Source organism: Pseudorasbora parva, chromosome 20, assembly GCF_024679245.1.
Source record: "Pseudorasbora parva isolate DD20220531a chromosome 20, ASM2467924v1, whole genome shotgun sequence".
Taxonomy (NCBI): domain Eukaryota; kingdom Metazoa; phylum Chordata; class Actinopteri; order Cypriniformes; family Gobionidae; genus Pseudorasbora; species Pseudorasbora parva.
In genome coordinates, this window is record NC_090191.1 from 20,681,619 (window position 1) to 20,705,493 (window position 23,875).

The 23,875-nt window shown below is 38.2% G+C and overlaps 1 protein-coding gene across 3 annotated transcripts in view; it reads right to left on the bottom strand.

The window, feature by feature from the left end:
• iqsec3a (IQ motif and Sec7 domain ArfGEF 3a) overlaps positions 1-23,875 on the bottom strand; it is a 177,139-nt gene that overhangs the window by 132,530 nt on the left and 20,734 nt on the right. For all 3 annotated transcript variants that reach the window (XM_067428474.1, XM_067428473.1, XM_067428475.1), the window contains exon 2: positions 4,881-4,958. In XM_067428474.1, the coding sequence (XP_067284575.1) occupies positions 4,881-4,958 (78 nt within the window). The remainder of the gene's footprint in view (positions 1-4,880; positions 4,959-23,875) is intronic.

A 23,875-nucleotide genomic window follows, 5' to 3' on the forward strand; every position in this document is an offset into this window, starting at 1 on the left:
ATTGTAAAAATTCAGGTTGTTAAGGTTCTTTTCGAAATCCCTAATCTAAGACCAAAATGTCTGTCTGTAGCTCCAACTCCAAATTTGGCACAGTATTTCAGATTGTTCTAAACCTAACAGGTCTTATTTTTTTTGTTTCTATCACCCTAAATGTTTTAAAAACTGTATCAGAATGAGCCTTGGGAGAGAACCCTGTAGCAGTTCTGAGTTATCATACAATAGTGCTGTTATTACATTGTAATAACAACCTTATAACACATATGGTGCATCGGTGAACTATGAGTAAGCAGAACATGACATAAATGGTGTGGTGCTTGTCAACGCAGTGGTGTGATGAGGAGAGAAACATGAACACTGACTCATTGACAAACAGTCAAAAGTGACAGACAACAGAAAACAAGAACTAATTTTCTCTCAAAGCAAACAACCAGCAACTCAAGGTCTGCCGTCGGTGCCCTGTCTGAAGTGGTTTGCTTCTCTGTACCGAGTGTTTTGGGAAATTCAGCATTCTTATTGCAGGAAGAAACTTTTAATACCAAAATATAGTATTAACATTCAACATTCTAGCTTTTTCTTTCTTTCCAAAATGGCCAATATACTATCACATAGGAATTTCGGTCCCTTTTTATATTAGGTGTCATTCACTACTATGTACAAATATTTACATTAATCATTTGCAATACACTTATTGTGTACATATTCATTTTTTATTTTTTTTACATTGTACTTATATTTTAAAAAAATATATAATATAATTTAATTTCTATAAATACACTGTCAATAAATACACTCCCTTACACCTTAATCCACCCTTAAACCTAACCATACCATCAAACCTGTCCCTAACCTTTCCCATATCATTAGCAGATCATGATGTTTTAATTGAAAATCAAGCAATTCAGGGTAATGCTTTATTTTGATGGTCCCTTTTGTACATTCTGGGCCCGGTTTCCCGATAACGCTCACTCTTAGCCCGCTAAAAAGACTCGAAAAGATATATCTTACCAAAGTTGTTTATGTTCCTAAGTATGTTCCCCGATGTGTCTCTTATGAAGCTTCTTAACACGCTGCCTCTAAGAATGACTTAACAAAGCCGATGTCCCAAGTGAAGGTGCTGAATCGATTGCTCAGAGATCGATTTTCCACTTCACGCGAAGGTGCATTACGGCTTTTAGAAAGACAACACGTTCTATGCAAATGAAAAATTCCTCAAATTATTTCAAAGTAACATTTATTTCAACATAGTTTAAGTTATCCGTAAAATATAGAATGTTAAAGCTATAAAATTGTCAGTAATATGTTCACACGATATGTTGTTAATGGTAGATGGGTATCCCTTGCTAATCATCCACCCTCCTTATCCCGTTGTTCTTGACATGGGTTTAAAGACTTCTAAAAAAATATGTAATACACTTTTATATTAATGGTACACTCTAAATAATGATGAGTTAATTTTAACACAATGTAGTGTGTTAAACTACTTAACATATCATGTGTCATTTTAACACATTGTGTGTTATTTTGCGTTGATTTTGAGTTCAATAAATGAAATGGATAACACACTTGGGAGCAATTTTTTTTTTTTTAATATAGCCATGTCAGGCAAAATGTCAAAAGGGCTTAAGTTTTGTCGAATAAAGACATTGACATGGACTAAATGTCTCCGTGGCCGACGTTGTCTTTGATTTAATAGAAGGATACGTTGAATCACTGCCATAGTTGGTTGCTTACTGGACACCACCATGCTTACCCATTTAAAGATCTTAGCCATTTAGAGCCAAATTGTTTACCAGATGTTAATTATCTAAAGTGATTGCCAATTTAAACGTCATTAAAATGTAATGACATTACAAAATAGCCTTATTACCACCATATTAGTTCTGATACCAAATAAAGTCCCTGTTTCCATTGCAAACGTATTTTATTATTAGTCTTAAAATGTCCATAACATAAAATCATTGTTTTTATTTTGTTCTGTACTGCGCTGATTTCTAAAGACTGCTGCACAGTGGCGGCGACTAGCGTCTTGAGCTTAAACAATGCTAAGAGAGCGCTATGAATGGCCAAGACCAGCCTTACGAAAGTGTAACTTACATAAGATATACGAATGAACGATACGAGCGTACGAATGTTTCGGGAATCGTGCCATAGGATTAAGAGAGAGGTTAAGGAATAGGGTAAGAACTACTTAGCGATAAGAACGTTTTGGGGAACCGGGCCCTGATAATTTACTCACCCCCATCTCATCTAAGATTTTCATGTCTTTCTTTCTTCAGTCGAAAATAACGTTTTTTTGAGGAAAACATTACAGGATTTCTCCACATAATGGATTTTAATGTCAACCAACGGGTTGAATGTCCAAATCAACCCAGTTTTACAGGGTTTTGAAGGGATTCAGAGGCTCTGCATGATCCCAGCCAAAGAATAGTGTCTTATCTAGTGAAACCATCTGTCATTTTCTAAAAAATACAATAAAATTGTATATACTCTTTAACCTCAGATGCGCAACTTCGGTGATGATCTTCACACCGTATTGCGGCATTACGTTGGAATGGTCACGGTCACGGTACATGGAAGTACCAGTGCCGAAAAACTCAATCTCGTGTTATCCGCCAAATTTAAAATTGTCCAACATCTTATATTTGTATCTATATTTTTGAAAAGGGTGTTTGATTATGTCTTTGCATGTTCGTTTTAACACTTCCACGTAAGTCACGTGCGTATCCTTTCCGACGTGATGATGTCATACGTCATAAAAAGGTACATCACAGAAGTCGCGCATTTGAGGTTAAAAAGCAAATAAATGTTCCTCTTTTTTAGAAAATGACCAATCACTTCATAAGACCCTATTCCTTTGCTGGAAATCTGCAGAAACCTCTGAAGCCCTTTTTGAAACCATTGAAATCCATTATGTGAAGAAAAATCCTGTAATGTTTACCTCAAAAACGTATTTCCGACTGAAGAAAGAAAGACATGAACATCTTGGATGACATGGGGGTGACTAAATCTGCTAATAATTTTTTTGTGATGATCTTCGGACATTCCATTGACTATAAGTAACTTTGCGAGTCCACGTCAACTTTTTCTAACCCAACCAGTCTACTAATACTCTACTATCACTCTAATAAGAGTTTGGAGATATGTAAGTGCAATTAGTCAAAAGAAAGTGTTAAAGGGACCATTAAAATAAAGTGAAAACCAATTCATTTTTCCGTCAGAAAATTAATTTCTAAGTTTCAGATCAGATAGAAATAGATCCTTAAGCTAATAATTTGTGCAGCTGGAATTATTGAATCTTTTTTCTCAGCCCATGAGTGGCAGAGCATTTGAAACTCATTCAAACATGTTCCGATGGATAAATGCCATGTTATTTCTACCTCTGCAGCACACACTAACAAACACACTAAAGACAAACCTAAGGGAGATGTGACTGCATTTTTCCTCCATCTTCCACTCTGGCAATCTATCTGGTTCTAATTCAATAACTTGCGCCCTCTGCGGTGTTTACAGTTTGATTTAGAGGTGTCTCTGTGGGCGATTGCAGTGTTCCAACCAAAATAACAATGGCCCGTGCTACAGGAGAGAAAGGCCATCATCAATACCAGTTTGCTTTAGTTGCTGTGCTCATCACTTCTTTGACTCTTTCCTTTTCAAATACAGAATAGGGAATGTTGTCCTTAATGACTATTGATGCCTTCCAACCAATTTAAGCTGATCTGCAAAGCTGCCCAACAACAGGAATTTGGGAGTTCTAATGTTTTTTTGTTTGTTTAATGTGCTATATAACAAGGTAATAAGATGATGAGCAAATAATGTTGATCCATCTGACAAGGGTTTTACTTAAACCTGTGGTAGATCAATGTTGAATACATAATAACGGTTCATAGACAGTACCAACAGTCTGTACTTGTTTTTGTCCTATCATATTTAGTTTCTTGCTCTTAGTTAATACACACTATGGGCCTGATTTACTAAACAGAGCAAATTAGCTTAAGAGTGCAATTCCAAAAAAGCGCAGACAGGAGTTGAATGTTCAGCGCCCGATCTACTGACGACTCTCAAGTTAAAGAATACAGACACACCCGGATCATTTCTATAATGTCCAACACAATCTACCAAGAGCAGTGCAAATTATCCTCTGGTTTAAGACATGCTTTTTTTCTTCTTCTTTTTTTAGCTGTTAAATAATAGTGCAAATACCAGTGAATTGACTAGCACAAACCTTAGTAAATCGCTTTATGAATAATTTAAATACTCTCCTCCCATACATTTTGCGTCTGAAATGGAATCTACAGCAAATGCTTACGCAATAAGGTCAGCTAGAAAATAACTGGCTGTGGGTGTGTCCACACATTTTCAGTCCAAATATTTCTTTAGTAAATCCAATATAGTTTGTTTAATGCCAAAAGAGGGTTTGTTAATCTGGTCCTAAGTGACTAAAGAGGCCAGAGATGGGGATCTCCAGTTGATTGATTTAGGCAATCATCACAAAGCAAGATGCTTATCGTGATACTTGTGTAAACACAGATATGCAAACAGAATGAGAAATTACTCTGACCAAGGTTTTTTTTTTTTAGCCTCTAGCTAAGTCAACTGAGCGGAACTTATGCCTCCCGACAAACATGGCAGTTATACATTAGATACACATGTTTTTCTTTTGCTCTGATTTCGAGGGAAATTATATCAGTGTTTGCTCTGTCAAGGTCACAGCTAAATGTGATGACAGGGGCTGAATTTACTGTAGGGAGACAAGGCATGAAAAGACTCACAACCACTTCAGGACGGGTATAACTAGGGCATTTGTGTTGCCTAGCACCATCAGAAACACAGTCTTTACTGTGGCAATGGAGGTTTTGGTCGGGAGGCACCAACAAACCTACCTGGGTACACAGGCCTGAGAGTCAGACTCAGGGGCTTCCGGAGCAGGACAGCAGAACTGGTGTAGAACTGTCTGGTTCCTGCAAGAAAAGAGATAGGAAAATGGTCACGCTAAAGAGTAAAGGCTTTTCCCAAAACTAGCTCGTCCATTATAAAAAGGAACGAAAGTGGGTCATTACAGAAGCAGTGAGAGATTAACTACCAGACCTTTTGCCAATACCTCAATCCCCAACAAGGAAATAGTGTGAAAATACTGTCAAACATGAAAACTGTGTGATATATTGTCGAGGTGCTGAAAGTTTGCTATAAATATAATACTTTAGCTGCTAGTTATGTTAATCCAAGTGGGCCTACATAACGTTTGCACCAAGGCTTGTTCCTCTGTCTACATTTTTTGCAAGACATTTACAACCCAATACAATTTCCAGCTGAATAAAACACTTGCTCATTAGCTCACCTAGTATATCATTGCAATTCTGCCGTGCAAAGGCAAAAGGCCGTAACTTCGTTTTTGGTCGAAAATGAGTTATTGACATTTTTGGGACTTTCAAGACCTCCTTTATCATGTGGATAAATATCATTAGTCAATTATGTTGTTTTTTCGAGAAAATTATGGATTGTCTGAACAGTAACTTCCAAAAGCCCAGGAGAAACCAAGGCAGAACACCGTAACAGCAGTTACCGCTCTTTGCCTTGGTTTTAGAACGCTCAAACTGAGTTATGGTACTCTGCCTTTGTTTAGCCATGCGTCTAAATTAAGTTACGGTACCGACATGCAGTTATGGTGTCCCGCCTTTGTATTAATGTCTATTAAAGTTTGCCGCGTTAGAGTTACGGTGTAGCCTGTGTACTGTCATACATGTTTTCATAATGCAGAATATTCACTCAGCGCGCTGTCAGGCAGTCTGGGGCTGCCCACTGCGCGAGTGTGTGTAGGCTACTCGAATGCAGTGACAGCGTGCGACCACGCATACAATCAGTAGGCTAGTAACAGTTCGCAATTATATCCATATATCCTACCTTTTCTTGTAAACCCGATAAAATCCATGCCAATGAACGTCATCGGAGATGTTTAATCCACAAGCATTCTGAGAATTATTCCTGTCGTTCACATCAATCTAAAAGTTGTCCTTTTAGGCTTGGCGATTTTCATTCAAAGATGTAAAAGTATAAGCTATGTAGCCTATTGTATCTTTTTTTACTAGATAAAAACATTAAAAACATATTGCAATAAATAATTACTCTGTTTAGCCTATGAATGGGCAATCCGATCCAGTCAGCGCTGTCATTAGCCAAAATATAATAGCGTGATAGCCAAACTTAACCCTTGATTAACCAGCGGCACTGTTTGCTATTTGTCTTATTTATCACATGCATTTTTACAAGATTTTTTATTTGTTCTATTTTTTTATATCTGCATTATATATGCAAATGTTTACTCATTAGAAATAATCTTATCTTGTTCATATAATTCAGTGTCACCTATCAACCTGTAAGTTTTGCTGCACACCAATGAAGATTCTCTTTACTAGAGGTATTGTGTCCTTAATAATAATAAGATGGCTATAATTAATTGTAAATCATCCAAAATAAATGCCATGATCATTAGATTTTATAAAGGTGTTACTATATTGATTTTGCAAATGGTGATCAGCAACCAAATATTGATAATATGGAGGTTACTGCCTTTTGCCTTGGCATGACTCCACATTTTTTGCAGACAATACAAAGGCAGAGTGCCGTAACTTCAAAATAGGGGTCAAAAGTCAAGTTTGAGTAAAAAAAAAGTGTATGTAGATAATTGTCATTACTAAAACATCTAAATGCCAGATTTCCAGTGTCCTACCTATAACTAATTTGGCTGGACAACAAAAAATCTTTAAAGTCATTTTTCTCAGTTCCACACTCCAGTGAGTTAAGGTCTTTTGCCTTTGTAGGGCAGAATTGTGGTGCAGAGCGTGTGGGTATGAGTCACAATAAAAGAGATACAAGATTAAAATGGCATGGATGCGTCAACCAATGCATTTTATCTCATGCTTGCTATTGTTGACACTGCAGATTAGGTTTAGGGTAGGGTTTTGCAATATTTAAAATATAATTGTATATTTGTGTCACTTTGTATCTAAGTTGCATTTAAATGACACACATTATCGGAGGCTTTAAAGGTGCACTATGTAGTATTTTTGTAGTTAAATATCCAAAAACCATTAGGCCAGTGTTATATATTTTGTTCATTTGAGTTCTTACAATATCCCAAATGTTTCCAAATATTTGTAAATTGTGAGAAAATTGCTATTTTAACCAAGAACCTGGGACGTTTCAGCATTGCGCTTGGGGGATTCGCCTGTCAATCGCGTCATATCTGCGTTAACCTCGGTTTTATTCTGCAGAAGCGCTTTTCTCTTAGCAGTGTGAACATGTCACAGCAGCGCCGAGTGAACGCACAGAGTAACGTCATAACATTATTTTAAACACACTTAAATGTATCTGATATGATAAACAGAGCTTCTTTACCTGACTGGAAAAAGCGGAAGTGCGAGCGCCCGGCGACTGTGTCCCGTCCCATCATAATAAAGTCCCTGTGGTCGCGAGCCGTGTGTTTGTATAACAATCGCTCTAGCGGCCGTGCTCAGCTCCACAACATTCGGTCCTACTCTGCTTCACACTACAGTAACGTTAATAACCGCATTCATGAACATGATTTCTGCCCGAGTCCTATTTGTTATTCTAAAGTAGAACAACACAATGTAATCATCTCATTGAAGACTATACTTACTGCTGTTTTACTGTGACACAAATAGGCTTGAAGCTGACCTAGAACAGATTTCCACAAGGATATAGAGCATCAATCTGCAAACTGTCCTGTTTACGGTGTAATGGCAATTTTAATAAAAGCTTAAATATAAGTAGATTTGGCTTTAAACAAGACACTATTATATGCCATAAAATTGTATTGTACCATATTAAATTAACCTGTAAAGGTGTGGTCATTATTATTATTATTATTATTAGTAGTAGTAGTAGTAGTAGTAGTAGTAGTAGTAGTATGTTGCTCTGCCCAAAATGCCATTTGTCTTAAACTTATTCTTAGGCATGGATGTACCTGGCACATGGATGAACTCAATATAAAATTAAATAGTTTAATTAGGCCATCAATTGTATTTATTTATAAAACTATGTAAAATAGTCAGCATTACAATTACTGAGTGCACCTTTAAAATAAAAATAGTAATAAAGTAGTAAAGCATTATCCACATTATCACAAAGGTAGTGGAAACTGAAAGGGGCCTGCAATTGTGGTTCCCCAGTTTTAGTGACAAGTTTACCAGAACATTAAACATCATCTGCTGAGCTAACTGCTCTCTGATTCTCAAAAAAATGTCTGTTTGAGTCATTTTCCTGAATTTCACTCACAAGAGAATCTTTACAATAAAACATCATGGGCAACAATAAAGTTTAATGAGCGAACACAGATATGCAATAATGCAGCAAAATAATAGTGGAGAGGGTCTATAAAATCACAAAACCAAAGAGGTGGTTTTTGGATGTTTCTTTTGTCTTTTTTTTTTTTTTTTTTTAAACCTGACTGATATGCAAAAATCTTTAATTTGCAATTTCAAAACACATTGTGTTTGATTCTGGCTTCCGTCATGTCCTTATCCCATTTCACAGAGTAATAGGACTGTTACAAGTCCCAAAAAATGACTTTCAAAAGAAAATGGAGTAGTTCATTTTGAAATAATTGGATATTAATAACACAAACATTCAAGCACAAGCTTTGGTTTTCACTTTTAATTAGGTCTCAAGTCAGAATATTTTCATGTTCTTGGTCTTTTCATGGACTCAACTCAGGCCTCGGCCTGAACTCATATGAGCTGGTCTCGAGAACAACATTGACCCAAAACCATATGAGCAGTAAAGTAGTATTCAAGGTGTCATAGTTTGGCTGATCTTGAAAGCCCCTGATGCAATTGAATTGTCATGTATTCAAAAAGCATTGAAAAGTAGCTGATGGGTAGCTTTCTCCAGGTATTGTTGTCATATCTGATGCTTGAAATACAGATTATTAACTTAGCTTTTACATTTGTATGTGCTCACAAATCTTCTTGTGAATGAGTGTCCACTCACAGGACAAAAGAGAAAATCTGCTTCTAGAGAGAGAGAGAGAGAGAAAGAGAGAGAGAGGGAGAAAAGATAGAGTAGATATAGTAAGATAGAGAAAAATAAAGGGACAGTCATTCTAAAAGAGAGATGTTACCCATGCAACTCCCACCTCGATACCCTTTAAGCAGTACACTAGACAAGACGACCCTCTTATGAAGGACAAACGGCCGTCAATTCAAAAGCCACCTCATGCCCCTCTTCTTCATAATACAAAACACTCAGACTGCTTTCTGCTTTCATCTCCAGATATGAGGGTGCCATCAAAAACAACATAGAAACACCACCTTATCCACACCAAAGCCTCTGCCTACTTTTTTTTTCTTTTCTTTTTTTCTTCAATGATGCTGGTCCTCCAGTTGGTCAGAGCAAATAAAAGAGGATTTGGCATGAAGAGGGTAAGTAGTATTACTCAAGATGTCATATGGTGGAGTGAATAAAAGTTATGCTGTTATTTTAGCTCTACGGACTTCGACATGTAGGGGGCAGAAATCCCATTTGCTAAGACAGATGATCTCTCTTCTTCCTTCAACCTCTATTTCAACCCTTTAACTCTTCCCTGCAATTACTTGAAGAGTAATTCAGAGTGATTCATTCTTGTCCCTGTTGGAGAAGTACCACTGGATTTAATGTCAACTCAAGGATATAGCAGCATGAGGTCATTGGGGAATTGAACCATCTCCCTATTATACTATAGGCCAGAAACCATTTTGAAATTGTTTTATCGTTTTATTTCCCGTGTAAATTACTTTGTGATTATCCGTTCCAGTTTATTATTGGTTACTCTTTATTTAAAGGTGTCCATTGTTGGAACATGATCTTCCTATATGTAAATAGTCACATGACATTTGCAATTCAGGTGACTCAAAGAAAAATGTAGATCACACAATTGCTATCCCAACTGAGCAACAATTGATATGAATCGGAAGGCAAACAAACAGGACATCTTTCTCCAGCCAGCTTGGTTTATAAGAACCACATTTCAAAATCCAACATTTAAAATGATGAGTTTCTAGTTTGGGAAGTAACCTTCCTCTACAGAGAAACATTCCCGTACAATCCTTTTCATGCTGGTACATTAAAAAGTTATGCATTCAAAGAAAAAGCATAACGATATATAAGGCTGACAATTTAATCTGTCAATTCACTATGATTATTACAATACATTTAGCACAGTTGTCACCAAATGTCAGAGGGGAAAAAAGTATGGTTGCTAATTAATTATTATTGTTAATGGTCCTGCTAATTGTGTTTTTGTTAACGGGTGTGACTTGACACTGGATGGTTAATAGGTTACGGACTACAGGCCTCAAAAGCGAGCAGATTACTAGAGCAAGACTTACTGCTGTTGACTCGGATAATGACTTTTTGAATAAAGGTGGCATAAATGTGGATTTGGTCAATGGGCTCAGTGAATTAGCAGCTGTGTAAATGAAACTTAAGCAAGTATTAAAATCAATGACCTTGAAAAATACACCTGGCTGTTATTTAACAATCCAAAGTAAATGTTTAAATTCAAAAGAAATAAACATTAACTTTTGACGGGATGATTCTGTTTAAAAGGGGAAGACATGCTTGAATTGATCAAGAGCGCTGTAATCTGATTCAGAATAAAATTATATATTTCAAAGAACCCTCTACTCATAGGCCGCCCAAGGGCTTTAGAAAAGATGAAAGTCATATTTCTGACAGCAGAGGAAGAAATTTATAATTTTAAAATGCATAAACACAACATTAGATCCAAGTTTGTACAGTTGAGGTTTGATCTCTTTAAAGTTTAAATTGTGTTTTTGAGCAAAATGCAATATGTTTTCACAATTCAAAAACATTGAATGCCCCTCAAGTGCCCCAGGCAATTTCGGCTACACCTTATCTTTTTTTTCCCACCCATTTGTATTCATAGTAAATAAATAGTGTTCACTTGGGTAATTCATTTGGGGTAATAGTTTGGTGACAGGATGCCCAATAAATGATTGTTGATAGCATGTCCATTAAATTAATGGTCTGAGTGACTAACTACAAAAGTCTACAAGTCATATATAAATTCATATAATAATTCAGAAGGGAGTATACTAGATTTGATTGACTCGCCCAAACACAGATATACACAAACAAACTTCTTCAAACTCAATAGCTGTTTTTAAGTCCCATCTTAAAGACCTGATGAGAAGAATCATTTGTTTTGTACGTTTGCGTGTGTGTGTGTGTTTGTGTGTGTGTGTGTGTGTGTGTGTGTGTGAGTGCGTGCGTGCGTATAGCCTAGAGTCCACTTTTACTCTCCATTTCCAAACAGTTAAAATGACAAATAAATGCATACTCCAAGAGCGCTCCATATGATGTGTTTGATTATATCTTTTGGATGCTCAAAATTGGTTCAATGCACATTTTTTATTAAGTTAATTAAGTTTAAGTTAATCTCCATTCTAAATGAACTCGCTACTGCATTGCAATGCACACACATATGTGCTCGTACATAATGTGCAGATCATTCACACACAAAAATATTCAGTAGCGTCAAGCATTCATCAACAACCTTCATGCTTGCACAGTCCTAAACCTCATCCTGGGTCGACATTTCATTCATTAACATTAGGCATTTTGATTTATGTGCGATTTAATGTTGATGATCATGTTATTTTATGCATGGGTCTGTTTTTTTGCTTGTTTCTGCTTCTTATTTTCCTGTGTTTTGATCAGGAGATTTATTACACGTTCAGAAGATGTATAATAGTGCCCCCTTACCGTATAACAGTAAAAACATGGAACACCGTAAATTTCCGTCAATGGTGGAGAAGGAGTTAAGTGTACTTGGCTTATACTAACAAGTATACAGACAAGTCTAAGTATAGCTGTCCTATAATTTCACTTAATCTTGTGATTGAGATATACGTAAGAAAATTATAATTTAGAATTCTAAGTATACTTGGCTTGTAATTGTGTTTACTCTTGAGAGTATCGCCTACTATATACTTTTTTCACATATATGGGCTTCTTTTAGGTAGTCATGTTTAAGTTACTTTCTGAAAAACGTATATGTTTAAGTAGCACTCAAATAGTACTTAAGTCAGTTTTGGAAGTGGAAATATAGGGGGATATTTATCTAAGCTATTGTAGCTAGTAAATAATAGTAAACCTATAAATTCACAGTGCTGGTGCAATAGAAGAGAAAAAAAGATGTATACTAGGTGCATATTCAAAGTGTACTACTGAGTATATACATTTTGGTTTGTATAAAACTAAAATGTTTACCAATGTAGTCCTAAAAAGTATTGAAATTGTGTATTCTACTAGTACATCTACTGAAAAATCTAATTAAACTTCATTTAATAAAATCAACTTAATTTTGTTTTTTGTAAAGTAAAATTTCTAAGCAATGCCCAAGGAAACACCAGGAAAAGTCAAACAACGACATAGTAACACGCTAAAAATCACCTTAGCAACCGCATTGCAATACCCTAGCAACATCCACTCAGTTGTCCACTTCCAATCATTGTGCATAAATATACATCTTATTACGAGTCATTTGTTAATATCATGCACTAAAAGCATCCAAATTACTTTTATAATATATTCTCTTATATATCTCTTAAGAAATGCTTTCACTCTAAAAGCTCCTTTTTGACATAAACATCTCTATGATGAGGTCATCGCCCTGTGAGCTCATCGCAGTATAGCAGACCTAATGATCATGCAGGCAAGCATTAGTATTCCAGGTCAAACTAAGATATTACACAGAGAGCACAATATCTGATCTCCAAAACGTTCTGCCCCACCTTCCGAGGTTAGACGTCTAATTCCTCACAGAAAAAAACGTATAAAGCACCAGCTGGTTAGTACGAATTCATCAGAGCCTTAATCTCCCTACAGCTCCATGTGTCATGGCTTCATGTATTCATTCTCTGCTGAAAAATCATTCTTTTAAATTGGTTATTTTCAATGAACCAGGTGAACTAGGGTATAAAGTGAAAGCTTACCAAAACTAATATTTAGATGCTTCAGCCAATGCTATTTTGATAGCTATTTGTCTATGTAAATGATTATTGACAGCGCGTGAAATGTCAGACAGTGTTTTTGCGGTGAGAGGTGCCTTTTTAAATAGTTTTCTATTGGCAGTGAGCGTTTTGCACACTGTTTATGCACCCCAGGCGTCTGGCATTTTATCCGCCTGCTCCGCCTCGCGTTTTTGTAGGAGCTCTCTGAGCGCATGAACTTCAAAAAATATCAACTCTGAGCAGAAAAGAGCTTTCTTTCTTTCTTTTTTTTTATTTTTTTTTATTTTTAATTGTCCAATAGAATTAATGGAGAGGCGGGCCTTTTTTATTGTGGTTACCTTGATTAAACTAACAGGACAGCTGATTAGGGGTTTCCCTAGCAACATAAAAAAAAATGTTTTTGGTGCGCCTCACGTTTTCAAACCGGAAAAAAAGTGACATTTTAATAACATAATTGTGTTAAAGGTCCCATTCTTCACGTGTTTTCGAAGCTTTGATTATGTTTACAGTGTGCAATATAACATGAGTTCATGTTTCATGTGTTAAAAAACACAGTATTTTTCACACAATTGACTTATCTGTACAGCGCTGTTTCCTCTGTCCTAAAAACGGCCTGATGATTTCCTTGTTCTATGAAGTCCCTCCTTCAGAAATACGTAACGAGTTCTGATTGGGCCAGCGCTTCCCGTGTTGTGATTGGACAGCAGCTTAGCGCACTTTGCCCGGAAAGGTCCCGCCTCTTATCATAACGGGGAGATGCAAGCGCTGAATGCGCGCTCTTCTCCACGTGGGATAGCAACAAGACGACGCCCCCTATTTTGCGTGTTCTTGTGGGCGGAGGGTTAGTCAACAAACGGTTCTAGTGACGTCATTCCTGCCAGGAAGTGCAGGGGTGTAGTCCAAACCGGCGGTTCGCTGTTGGCTTTGAAAGGGAACTTCTATTAAATAAAATATCTCGCTTGGCATCGAACTTTGAGCTTTATAATTTTACAGGTATTATTTATGCTCTAACAGCAACATTACACACTAACTAAAGTTTGAAAGATGGAATCGTGAAGAACGGGACCTTTAATATATTTATTTTGGTAGGCTATAAAACACTATTTTTAAAAAGAACCACTTTTCAGCAATGATGTAGGTTTTCAACACTAGTAAACAACCAGTTGTTGCATTTTTGTTTTTGTAAATGTAAATGTAAATGTAAATGTTTTTACAATAGACGCCCATTTAGAATAACGTGCCAAGACAAAGAGGTACATAATACTAGACAAAGCTAGATATTCTTGCAGAGACCAACAAAAAACATCAATTGGTACAACATCATAAAACATTATTATATTTAACTGTCTTATTTATTGGGGGTTGGAACAGATCATATTGAATGACTATCAATGGAGAAAGATACTGTTAAAATGAGTTAACTGGACCATTTAACTCTGTGGTTCGATATGCAGTTAGCATATAGTTTGCTAAACCTAAATAATAGGGAAGAATGTAATTTATTGATTTGAAATAAGAGAAAGTAACAGACAGTTTGTGTAGAATTGACTTTGGCCTTTCTCTCTTGTTCCTGTTATGCATTTGTGTGGCACTTATACAAACTGGTTGAGTATTTTACATGTTGAATATAGGGCACGTATGGGAAATCACAGAGTAATCTTGTGAAGGCCTCTTGTATCAAATCAAGCTCCACTGTTGTAGAAATATTTTTCTTTTTTTTTCTTTTTTGGTGTCACTTTGATTGACTGTAACAGGAATCCAATTATTAAGCTACGCCATAAGTTTCTTTAGAAAAGCAAAGAAGTGAGACCTGTCAAGATGGCATTTGCATTGTGTCCTAACCAGACACAGTGTGACAAGTAATTTGTCTCTCCACAATGAACACGGAACTGCTGTGCGGCTTGACACACTGATGGCCAATAGGAATATATTTGATATTTAATACAGAGGATTTTGGACCAATGAGATTTTGAAAAAAGGATCTTTGATTTGACACTTTCTTTTTCTTTTGAGTTCACAAAACACATTTTGAATAATCTGAATTGTTTCATTGTTTTGAGTTTAGTGAACTTGAATTTAACCTCTTAACCAGCGTGGTACCGTGACAGGTTGTAACCTCTGCAATATGTCCATTCGTGAAATTTCCTCACTACTAAATATTCCATGGGCAGGGTCAGCGCATGCTCAGAAGTTGCCAACTTTTTCAGTCAATAGCTACAGACCTCCAAACTTTGTGTGGCCTTTAGATCAGCTAAGAAAACAGTGCGTACGTAGAGAGCTTCATGAAATTGGTTTCCATGGCCAAGCAGCTGCATCAAATCCTTACATCACCAAGTGCAATGCAAAGTGTCAAATGCAGTGATGTAAAACACACCAGCACATGACTCTAGAGCACTGAAGTGACAAATCATGCGTCTCTGTCTGGCAATCTAATGGACGAGTCTGGGTTTGCTGGTTGCCAGGAGAACTGTACTTGCCTGACTGCATTGTGCCAAGTGTAAAGTTTTGTGATGGGGGATTATAGTGTGGGGTTGCTTTTCAGGGGTTGGGCTTGGCCCCTCAGATCCAGTGAAAGGAACTCTTAATGCTTCACCATACCAGGAAATTTTGGGCAATTTCATGCTCCCAACTTTCAGGGAACAGTTTGGGGATGGCCCCTTACTGTTCCAACATGACTGCGCACCAGTTCACAAAGCAAGGTCCATAAAGACATGAATTAGCAAGTTTGTGGAGGAACTTGACTGGCCTGTACAGAGTCCTGACCTCAACCCATGCAACACATGTTCTTGTAAAGGCAGATGTTCCAAAACTTGTATGTTAAATATTCTATATTGGTTTAATAATTAAGCAATTGCTATGCAAATGCTGTCAAAGCATCGTGTTACCAATTAGCAAGTAAGCATTTATTCAGTAGTTAAAGCTAGCAAAGTTTCCATTACTAATAATATTTAAATTGAGATTACATAATACTTTTAAGTTAAATGAATAATTTCACTCGAATATTTCAAGTTTGGAGCCATTAAAATGTATGAGTATAAAATAAAAATCTGCCAGTTTTGTTTACTTTGAACTTATTTAAGGTGCACTATGCAACTTTTCCGTCTGCTAGAGGGCGCCTATTCAAAACAAAGGCGTAGTTTGATGACGCCAAGTTTGAGCACAGAATCTTGGGACATGTGGTCTTCACCTCAGCCAGTGGAAAAGAATCGGGATAGGACTCGGGCAGATATCCCGTTCATGGATGCAGTTATTAACATTACTGTAGTATGAAGCAGAGCAGAACTGAGTGTTGAGGGAGCTGAGCAAGGCCACTGGAGGGATTGCTAATGAGGTGAACAACACACGCCTCGCGAGCAGCGTGACTTTTATTATGACGGGACACAGTCGCCGGCGCTATTTCCGCTTTTCTGGTCATGAGGTAACGTAGCTCTTTTTATCATACTAGATACATTTGAGTGTGTTGAAAATTATGTTATGACGTTACTCTGTACATTAACTCGGTGGCAGCTGTGGCACTTGTTCACACTGCTAAGAAACCGAGGGTTATGCAGATATGATGCAATTGACATTATATATATATATATATTGTGGTGTGACAGGCAGCGGGGCGAGGGACCGCGAGAGCGGGCCGGTGATTAACGTTCATGAGTGCCAGCTGCGTGGCACACCGGTCTCGTCTCGCGGCCATGTGACGGGAGCATATATAAGGAGGAGCAAGAGCTGCGGAAGACGAGAGAGGACCAGGCCTGGAGTTTGTTATGTCTTATTTTGTGTGTTTGCGGGCAGTCGTCCGTGAGGGGCTGCCCGCGGTTTTACTTTCATTTTGTTTATTTATTTTGAATAAATGTGTTTGTAACGTTCGCCGGTTCCCGCCTCCTTCCTTCCCATCTACGAACGGTATTACATTGGTGCCGAAACCCGGGAGGAAGGAGGGACGCGCTGTCGGAGAGCCCTCGCTGCTGAGGGGGATCGCGGTGCTGAGGAGTTCGGGCAGCGCGGATGAAGAAAGACCGCGAGTGACTGCCCGAGGCGGTGGTGCTGGAGCGAGTGAAGACCGGTGGGACGGAGAGCTCGCTGCCGTGCCCCTGGGTCGAGGTGGGGTGGCGGCCGTCCTGGAGGGAGCGGAGGAGTTGCCGGCGTTCGCCGTGGGCCGGAGCCTGCTGCCATCCGCCGGAACGGGGAGGAGCAGGGAACCCGGAGCTCGCTGCCGACTGCCCTCAATAGGAGGAGCCACCGCCGGCCGCCAGGGGGCGGAGGAGGATCGGGCCGTCCACCGGGCGTCCAGCACCATCGCATAGCACCGCGAGGAAGAGCCTCTCGGCTGGTGAGGACCGAGCGGCAGTGTGTCGGGGAACCGGACCAGAATTTTTTTTTTTTCTCTTTCTTTCTTTTTTCCCTCTCTCCCCTCTCTCGTCCGCGGGCTCCGTGGGCTCCTCGTGCTCCCGTCTACATTTCTCTCGCCTCTCTGTCCTTACCCCCAGGTGCCGCGGCCGCCGTGATCGGCCCCCCCGGGAGGGGGGGGGGGGGGGGAGTAGAGCGCAGTCTCGGGAGTGCCCCCCGGCCTGCGAGGGGCGATGGGGGTATGTGGTGTGACAGGCAGCGGGGCGAGGGACCGCGAGAGCGGGCCGGTGATTAACGTTCATGAGTGCCAGCTGCGTGGCACACCGGTCTCGTCTCGCGGCCATGTGACGGGAGCATATATAAGGAGGAGCAAGAGCTGTGGAAGACGAGAGAGGACCAGGCCTGGAGTTTGTTATGTTTTATTTTGTGTGTTTGCGGGCAGTCGTCCGTGAGGGGCTGCCCGCGGTTTTACTTTCATTTTGTTTATTTATTTTGAATAAATGTGTTTGTAACGTTCGCCGGTTACCGCCTCCTTCCTTCCCATCTACGAACTGTATTACATATATATATATATATATATATATATATATATATATATATATATATATATATATATATATATATATATATAATATGAATAATAAGATTAGTCCAATTTCCTTTCATGCTGACTTTAATGGAAATATTAGTAAAATGTCCTTATTTATTAGCTGGGATACTACTTGTTACCCACTGGATTTCCCGTGAAAAACAGCCCAACCAAACAAACAAATAGACCTCAGACTCTAGCATAAAAGCATTCTTAAAGTACCATCTGCCATGGCTAACATTCTCAGCTGAACCTGTTGAACAGAATATGATGCATAAATCATGTTACTCTGTCCATAAGGTGGATTATTTGTTATAAATAGACAAGAATAGCATGTGGATATTCCTGTGGGGATCAGCTTTTAAAAATAGTCTTAGCCCCATCTCTCAAATTCACAAACGTACAAACACATACACTCATTCAGTATTAAAGCACTAAGTCTCCTTGAAAGGTTTGCATCAGCAGGAAGGATAGAGCAGTTTCGCAAGGTTCCGCATTCTCCCCACAACACAAGCAAAACAGGGAAGGGATGAGAAAGGAACGGAAAGAGTTGGGATGGTAATACTTTAAGAATTCAGGAGAAGCTTTAAGTAGCAAACCAAAAGTTTGTGCCTTTACTCCACTGTGCCGTGATGTTTCTAAGAACAGTTTGGAAACCATCTTCTAAGGTGAACACATAAATACTTTCTGTATGTTTCTATCATATTTTGTTGCTTTTAAGCAGCATTCCTATCAACTAAACATAGGCCCTAAACCCAACTCTACAACTAAAATCATAAGGTAAAAGGTTTAAGGGAATGACATTTAAAACATTTTAGATGTTTTTGAAAATTGGTCTTATACTGAAGTAACCGAAACCAGTCGAAGAAAGTAATAACACCACATTAAAACATTCATTCTAAAAATAATTAATGCAATAAAGTCACATTGTGATATGTAAAGTCCCATACATTGTAACTAGATGGCGTAGTAAGCAACACACACAAACAAGAAATACCGAATTAAAAGTCTTCAATTCAAAATGCAGGAGATTGTTAGAAGAACACAGGAATAAACAACACATTACACTTAGACAATAACCGACAGGTTACAAGGACATGATCAGAAACCAAGAAAACCAAAACTAAACAGAACAGGGAAACAGGAACTAATGAAACAGAACAGCATCTCAGAACAGAAACAGAACAGCATACTCTCCCTGTTTTAACACTTTTATACTCAAGATCTATTACTACTCTGTTGTTCAATGGTGATTCACATAAAGATGACTTAAGGCGGGCGTACACTGTGCGAATCCGGACACTCGGGAGGTTGTGAGATATTGCAGACGGTACGAGTCAGTTAACTTGGTAATCGCATCAAATCAGCTGGTCCACGACATGAATGCACTGCATGGCGGCAATCACACGAGCTTTCACGTTGAACACAGAGACCGGAGCTTTCAATGTTGCTGCTATAGCTACAGAAAATTGATACAAAAAATAAAGAAAAAATATGTGTGCAAATGATTTGTTGAAAAGCAGAGAACAGTAGCCATTCCTTACAACCGAAACAACCCGAGGGAGAGAGAGAAAGAGTGTGTGTGTGTGTGTGTGTGTGTGTGTGTGTGTGTGTGTGTGTGTGTGTGTGTGTGTGTGTGTGTGTGTGTGTGTGTGTGTGTGTGTGTGTGTGTGTGTGTGTGTGTGTGTGTGTGTGTGTTTACACTGTATGTTTGCAGCCACTGAGCTATAGCCTAATAATACTCATAGATCGAACCAATATGTGACGTGGTTGTGCATGATTTGGCAATATGGGACAGCCATTCGCTGGTGAAAATTGGGCCGACTCCCCGAATTTTTTAAACATGCTTAAAAATTTTCGTAAGTTCAGGAGGTGCTCCTAACGTGCTTGGCTCGTTTCTTATTTCCTCTCACACGCTGCGAGCCACGACCAAACGAGCATCCACGATGTCCACACGATTTCTCCCGAGAAAAAAACACAAATCGTCTGCGAGTTCGTACGACAGCAAAAAACGCACTGTGTATGCCCGCCTTTACAAATGCAAAAACAACACAGAATCTGCTTTGGCTAAACACAGACCGCATACTCACATGCTACAAAGTTGACCACTGACTCTCATGCAGCAATGAGCACTGATTGATAAAATTTGAGTATTAAAATATTTAATATTATTGAATAATGTTGTTCAAGCTTTATCCCTAAAACTAAGCTGATTGGCTGATGGGAATGTTGCGCCAGGACCCACAAAGATGTTGATCCATGCACATGTCCTACTTGGCAAAATAACACTAAGCTCTAAGCACTACATTCACGAAAGACCCAGAACACCCACATCGACTGAGACCAACCACATGCAATATCGACACAAAGCAAATTATGATGTGGTCGCGGATGCGTGGGTTTCCTATTGATACCACTGGTTCACCCTTCTGTCAAGCATGCGGGATGCACATAGCTCATTACATTTGTCTGCCGCTTCAGTTTTTTTTTTTTTCTTGCTAACAGCTGTGAGACTGCAGAATTCAGGCTGATTATGAGCATTCAACCTTTTCTGGTGCAAAACAACAACAACCACTTTCAGCCAAAGAGAGGTTGGAGCTGGAACATTTTGTTAACAAGATAAACAATAATACAAATTATAGTTAAAAAAAAGTTTTTTCAACAGCCGAAAAAAATCATCATTTTTAATTAACCCATACTACGTTACCAACAATACCATACCAACATTTTAGAAAAGAACAAATGTAGAAATAATCAATTCAGATAATCTAATCATAAAATAATGGAGTTTGATCACGCGGTTAAAAGGTTATTTTCAACGTTTCTGTTCAGCGACACTGACAAGTTGATGAGTTACATGTAAATGGTTTGTTTTATCTAAAAAATTGTGTTACTTTTTCACCGTCATGATCTCAAGATCATTCATTTGGAAAAGGTTTGATGAACACTGTAGGACAAGTTTGAAAAAGCAGGTTTTCAGCAACAACAACAACAACAATAAAACAACCTGTCCTCCAAAAAAATACGACTCTATAGGTTGTTTTTCAAGCACCTTATTACGACCTATATTTACGTTTTAAAGTCCTGAAATGTTAAGCAGATAAAAGGGAAAAATGCTTTAAAATGAAAGCGTCCTGCTGTCAATAGGAGCACAACTTTCGCTCAAAAAGCTCCTGCGCGTCGTATTTAATGAATTAAAATATTGTCGATGGGGCGCACCTTTAGTAAACGCTCCCATGGGTCGTATTTCAAGGAAGTGATGAACAACCTATATAGGCGTATTGGTTGGAGGACATGTTGCAAAAAAAGCTGGAAAAATGTGAAACCTGAAGTTGACAAAATTCTAAATGGTGGGATAACGTAGAAATTTTATGAGGAATATTGGCCTAAAATAGGCAGAAATTAAAACAAAAGGAATCAGAAAAAAACTGAGTAAATGTACACCACACTGTTCAAAAGTTATTAGCTAAAACATACATTCATTTTGAACTATACACTGAAAAAAAAGGTGTGTTGGATTTGCATGATTTAATCATGTACATTGGTTCCACATGATTCAATTAAGTTAAACAAACATAATTTGTTCACATATCTTCAACATCATGGAATGAAGTAATTTTTAAGTAACCCAATTGAGTAGTCTCAAAATGATTTTAATATGGCTTCCTAACAACATGGTGCGCACAGGGGGGCTTGAGTCCCTGACTCTTTAATCAAATCACATGCTTATTTTGTTTTTAGTATATTTTAGTGGTCACTTGACTGATTTATAAGACTGCACAAGCTAACTTTCATTCTGTTAGCCAGCAACTGAACATGTCAAGTGCTATGTATAAAATTTAATGACATGCTGTCTTAGTCCACAGTATAAGCAATCGTCCCGCTCTTCTCTTCTCCACTATGGTAATCCAGTATAATTTGAATGAGTCTAATTATTACAACATAATTAAACATTAAACACCATTAAACAATATAAAGCCCCCCCCCCCCCCCCCCCATCTAATTTTGCCCAAAAAACACATAAAATAAAACTTAAGTTCAAAATCCTTCCTCTTTTCGTCAACACACGCAAAGCATGCTGGGAACTACAGTTTCAGCAAAAATCATGTTGGAGTACTTGATTGGTTCACATTAACCCCAAATAATGTAATCTAGTAGATTGCACATTTAAGAGAATTACATTAATTGAAAGCAAAGAAATCATGTTTAGAAGAGAAACACAATTTTGTTGCGTAGATTGCAAATAATAAGATTACGTAAATTGGACAATGTGTGTTTTCCTTTTTTTCAGTGTAGGTAGCACAACAGATTCAGGCACCTTCATGATATTCGTAAAGGTTTTACGGGAAGGACATGTTCAGACATGCACCATTGCAGTTGAAGTCCTGAGTCATCACCACATGAACTGATGATGTAACAAAAAAGAGCTCCGTAAGGTCAGTGCGCTGAGAGCGATTAGCGCGGCACAACTGCACTGCAGCACTGACCACATGTGCATGCGATCCACAGCTGCAGTTTCTCTCAGACATCAACAGAAATGTTTCTCTATTAAGAGATATCTTTTTTTTTTCTCCAAACTAATTTCCATTCTCATAAGATAACATTAAAGGAGTTGATGGAATTATAATTTGCTCATCAACAAAAAAAGCACAGCCATTAACATTTTCTTTTCTGATGGCAGTCGAGTGTCTTATTCTCACTTAGCCAGGCCTTCAGACTGAAAGCAGAAGGTCTGGAGTCTATCGCAGCTTTCATTGGTCAAGGACGGCCCAAGATGACGTTGGACTGACAAAAACAACTGCCATGTTGATTAGATAATTGCACAAATGAGAAATTGAACAGATGTTCCTAATAATCCTATAGGTGAATGTATATGTTTTTTATTGTTTGGTAATGCTAGTGGTGCAAATAAATGACATGCCTCTAAATTAATCATTTTATAAAAATAATTAAACTGAATGAGTTATTGTGTTGTACTAGTAAGCTTACATGTAAAAAGATGAAACATTCTTTCTTATTGCAAGCACTATAACCGTGGTCTCTTTTCTTTCTTTCTTTTTTTTCTTTTCCTTTTTTTTGTGACCAAAGATAATAAATATATATGGCACACCAAATCAGTCATTTGGACAAAACAACAGTAATTTTTTCTAATTAGCCATTCCACAAGTGAAAAGCTCCCGCCAACTTCCTGGTGCCCATGCTGGGTAATGATTGCGCTGTCAACATGCCGGCATATCAGTGATTATGGAGAGCCCTCAGATATCCATAAAACATTGCCTAAATGCATATATTTCATCTACTTCCACTGAGGAATATTAACTTCTATGAAACACATAATAATCTGCATGTTGTTAAAGAATTGTCTAAAAAAAAAATCATCCTTGGATTCAACATACTAGATTATGACTATGTATTACAAAACAATAGACTATGTATTACAAAATTACATTAAGTTTGTCAGTTTTGGTATTACTGGCAGTATACTTATGTTGCTATCAATGGCGCAACTGTCAATCCGTGAGGGACAATGCTTTCAGTATCACTGTTTCTCAGTACCATTCTCTCTTCGTAGCTTATACGCTTCTTTAGGTACTAAAGGACTTCTGCCGTCTTTCAAAACTTGACTCTATGCTGAACAATCAGTGGATGGGGATTTGGCGCCCACGAGGGCGAGACAACAATTCTTGAGGTCGTAGTTTACCTTAAAGTAGTTTGAACAGCAGTCGCTGTCCATTTTCCACACGACGGAAAAATGTTAACTCGCATGGAAGCGGCGAATATCATGTGTTCGCATCATTCACGATTGAGGCGAATATCATGTGTTCGCATCATTCACGTCACCCAATTTCCATCACCCGGCACAAATTTGCAAGTCTTTGCATTGACTTTGTATGTAATCCACTCGCACAAATAA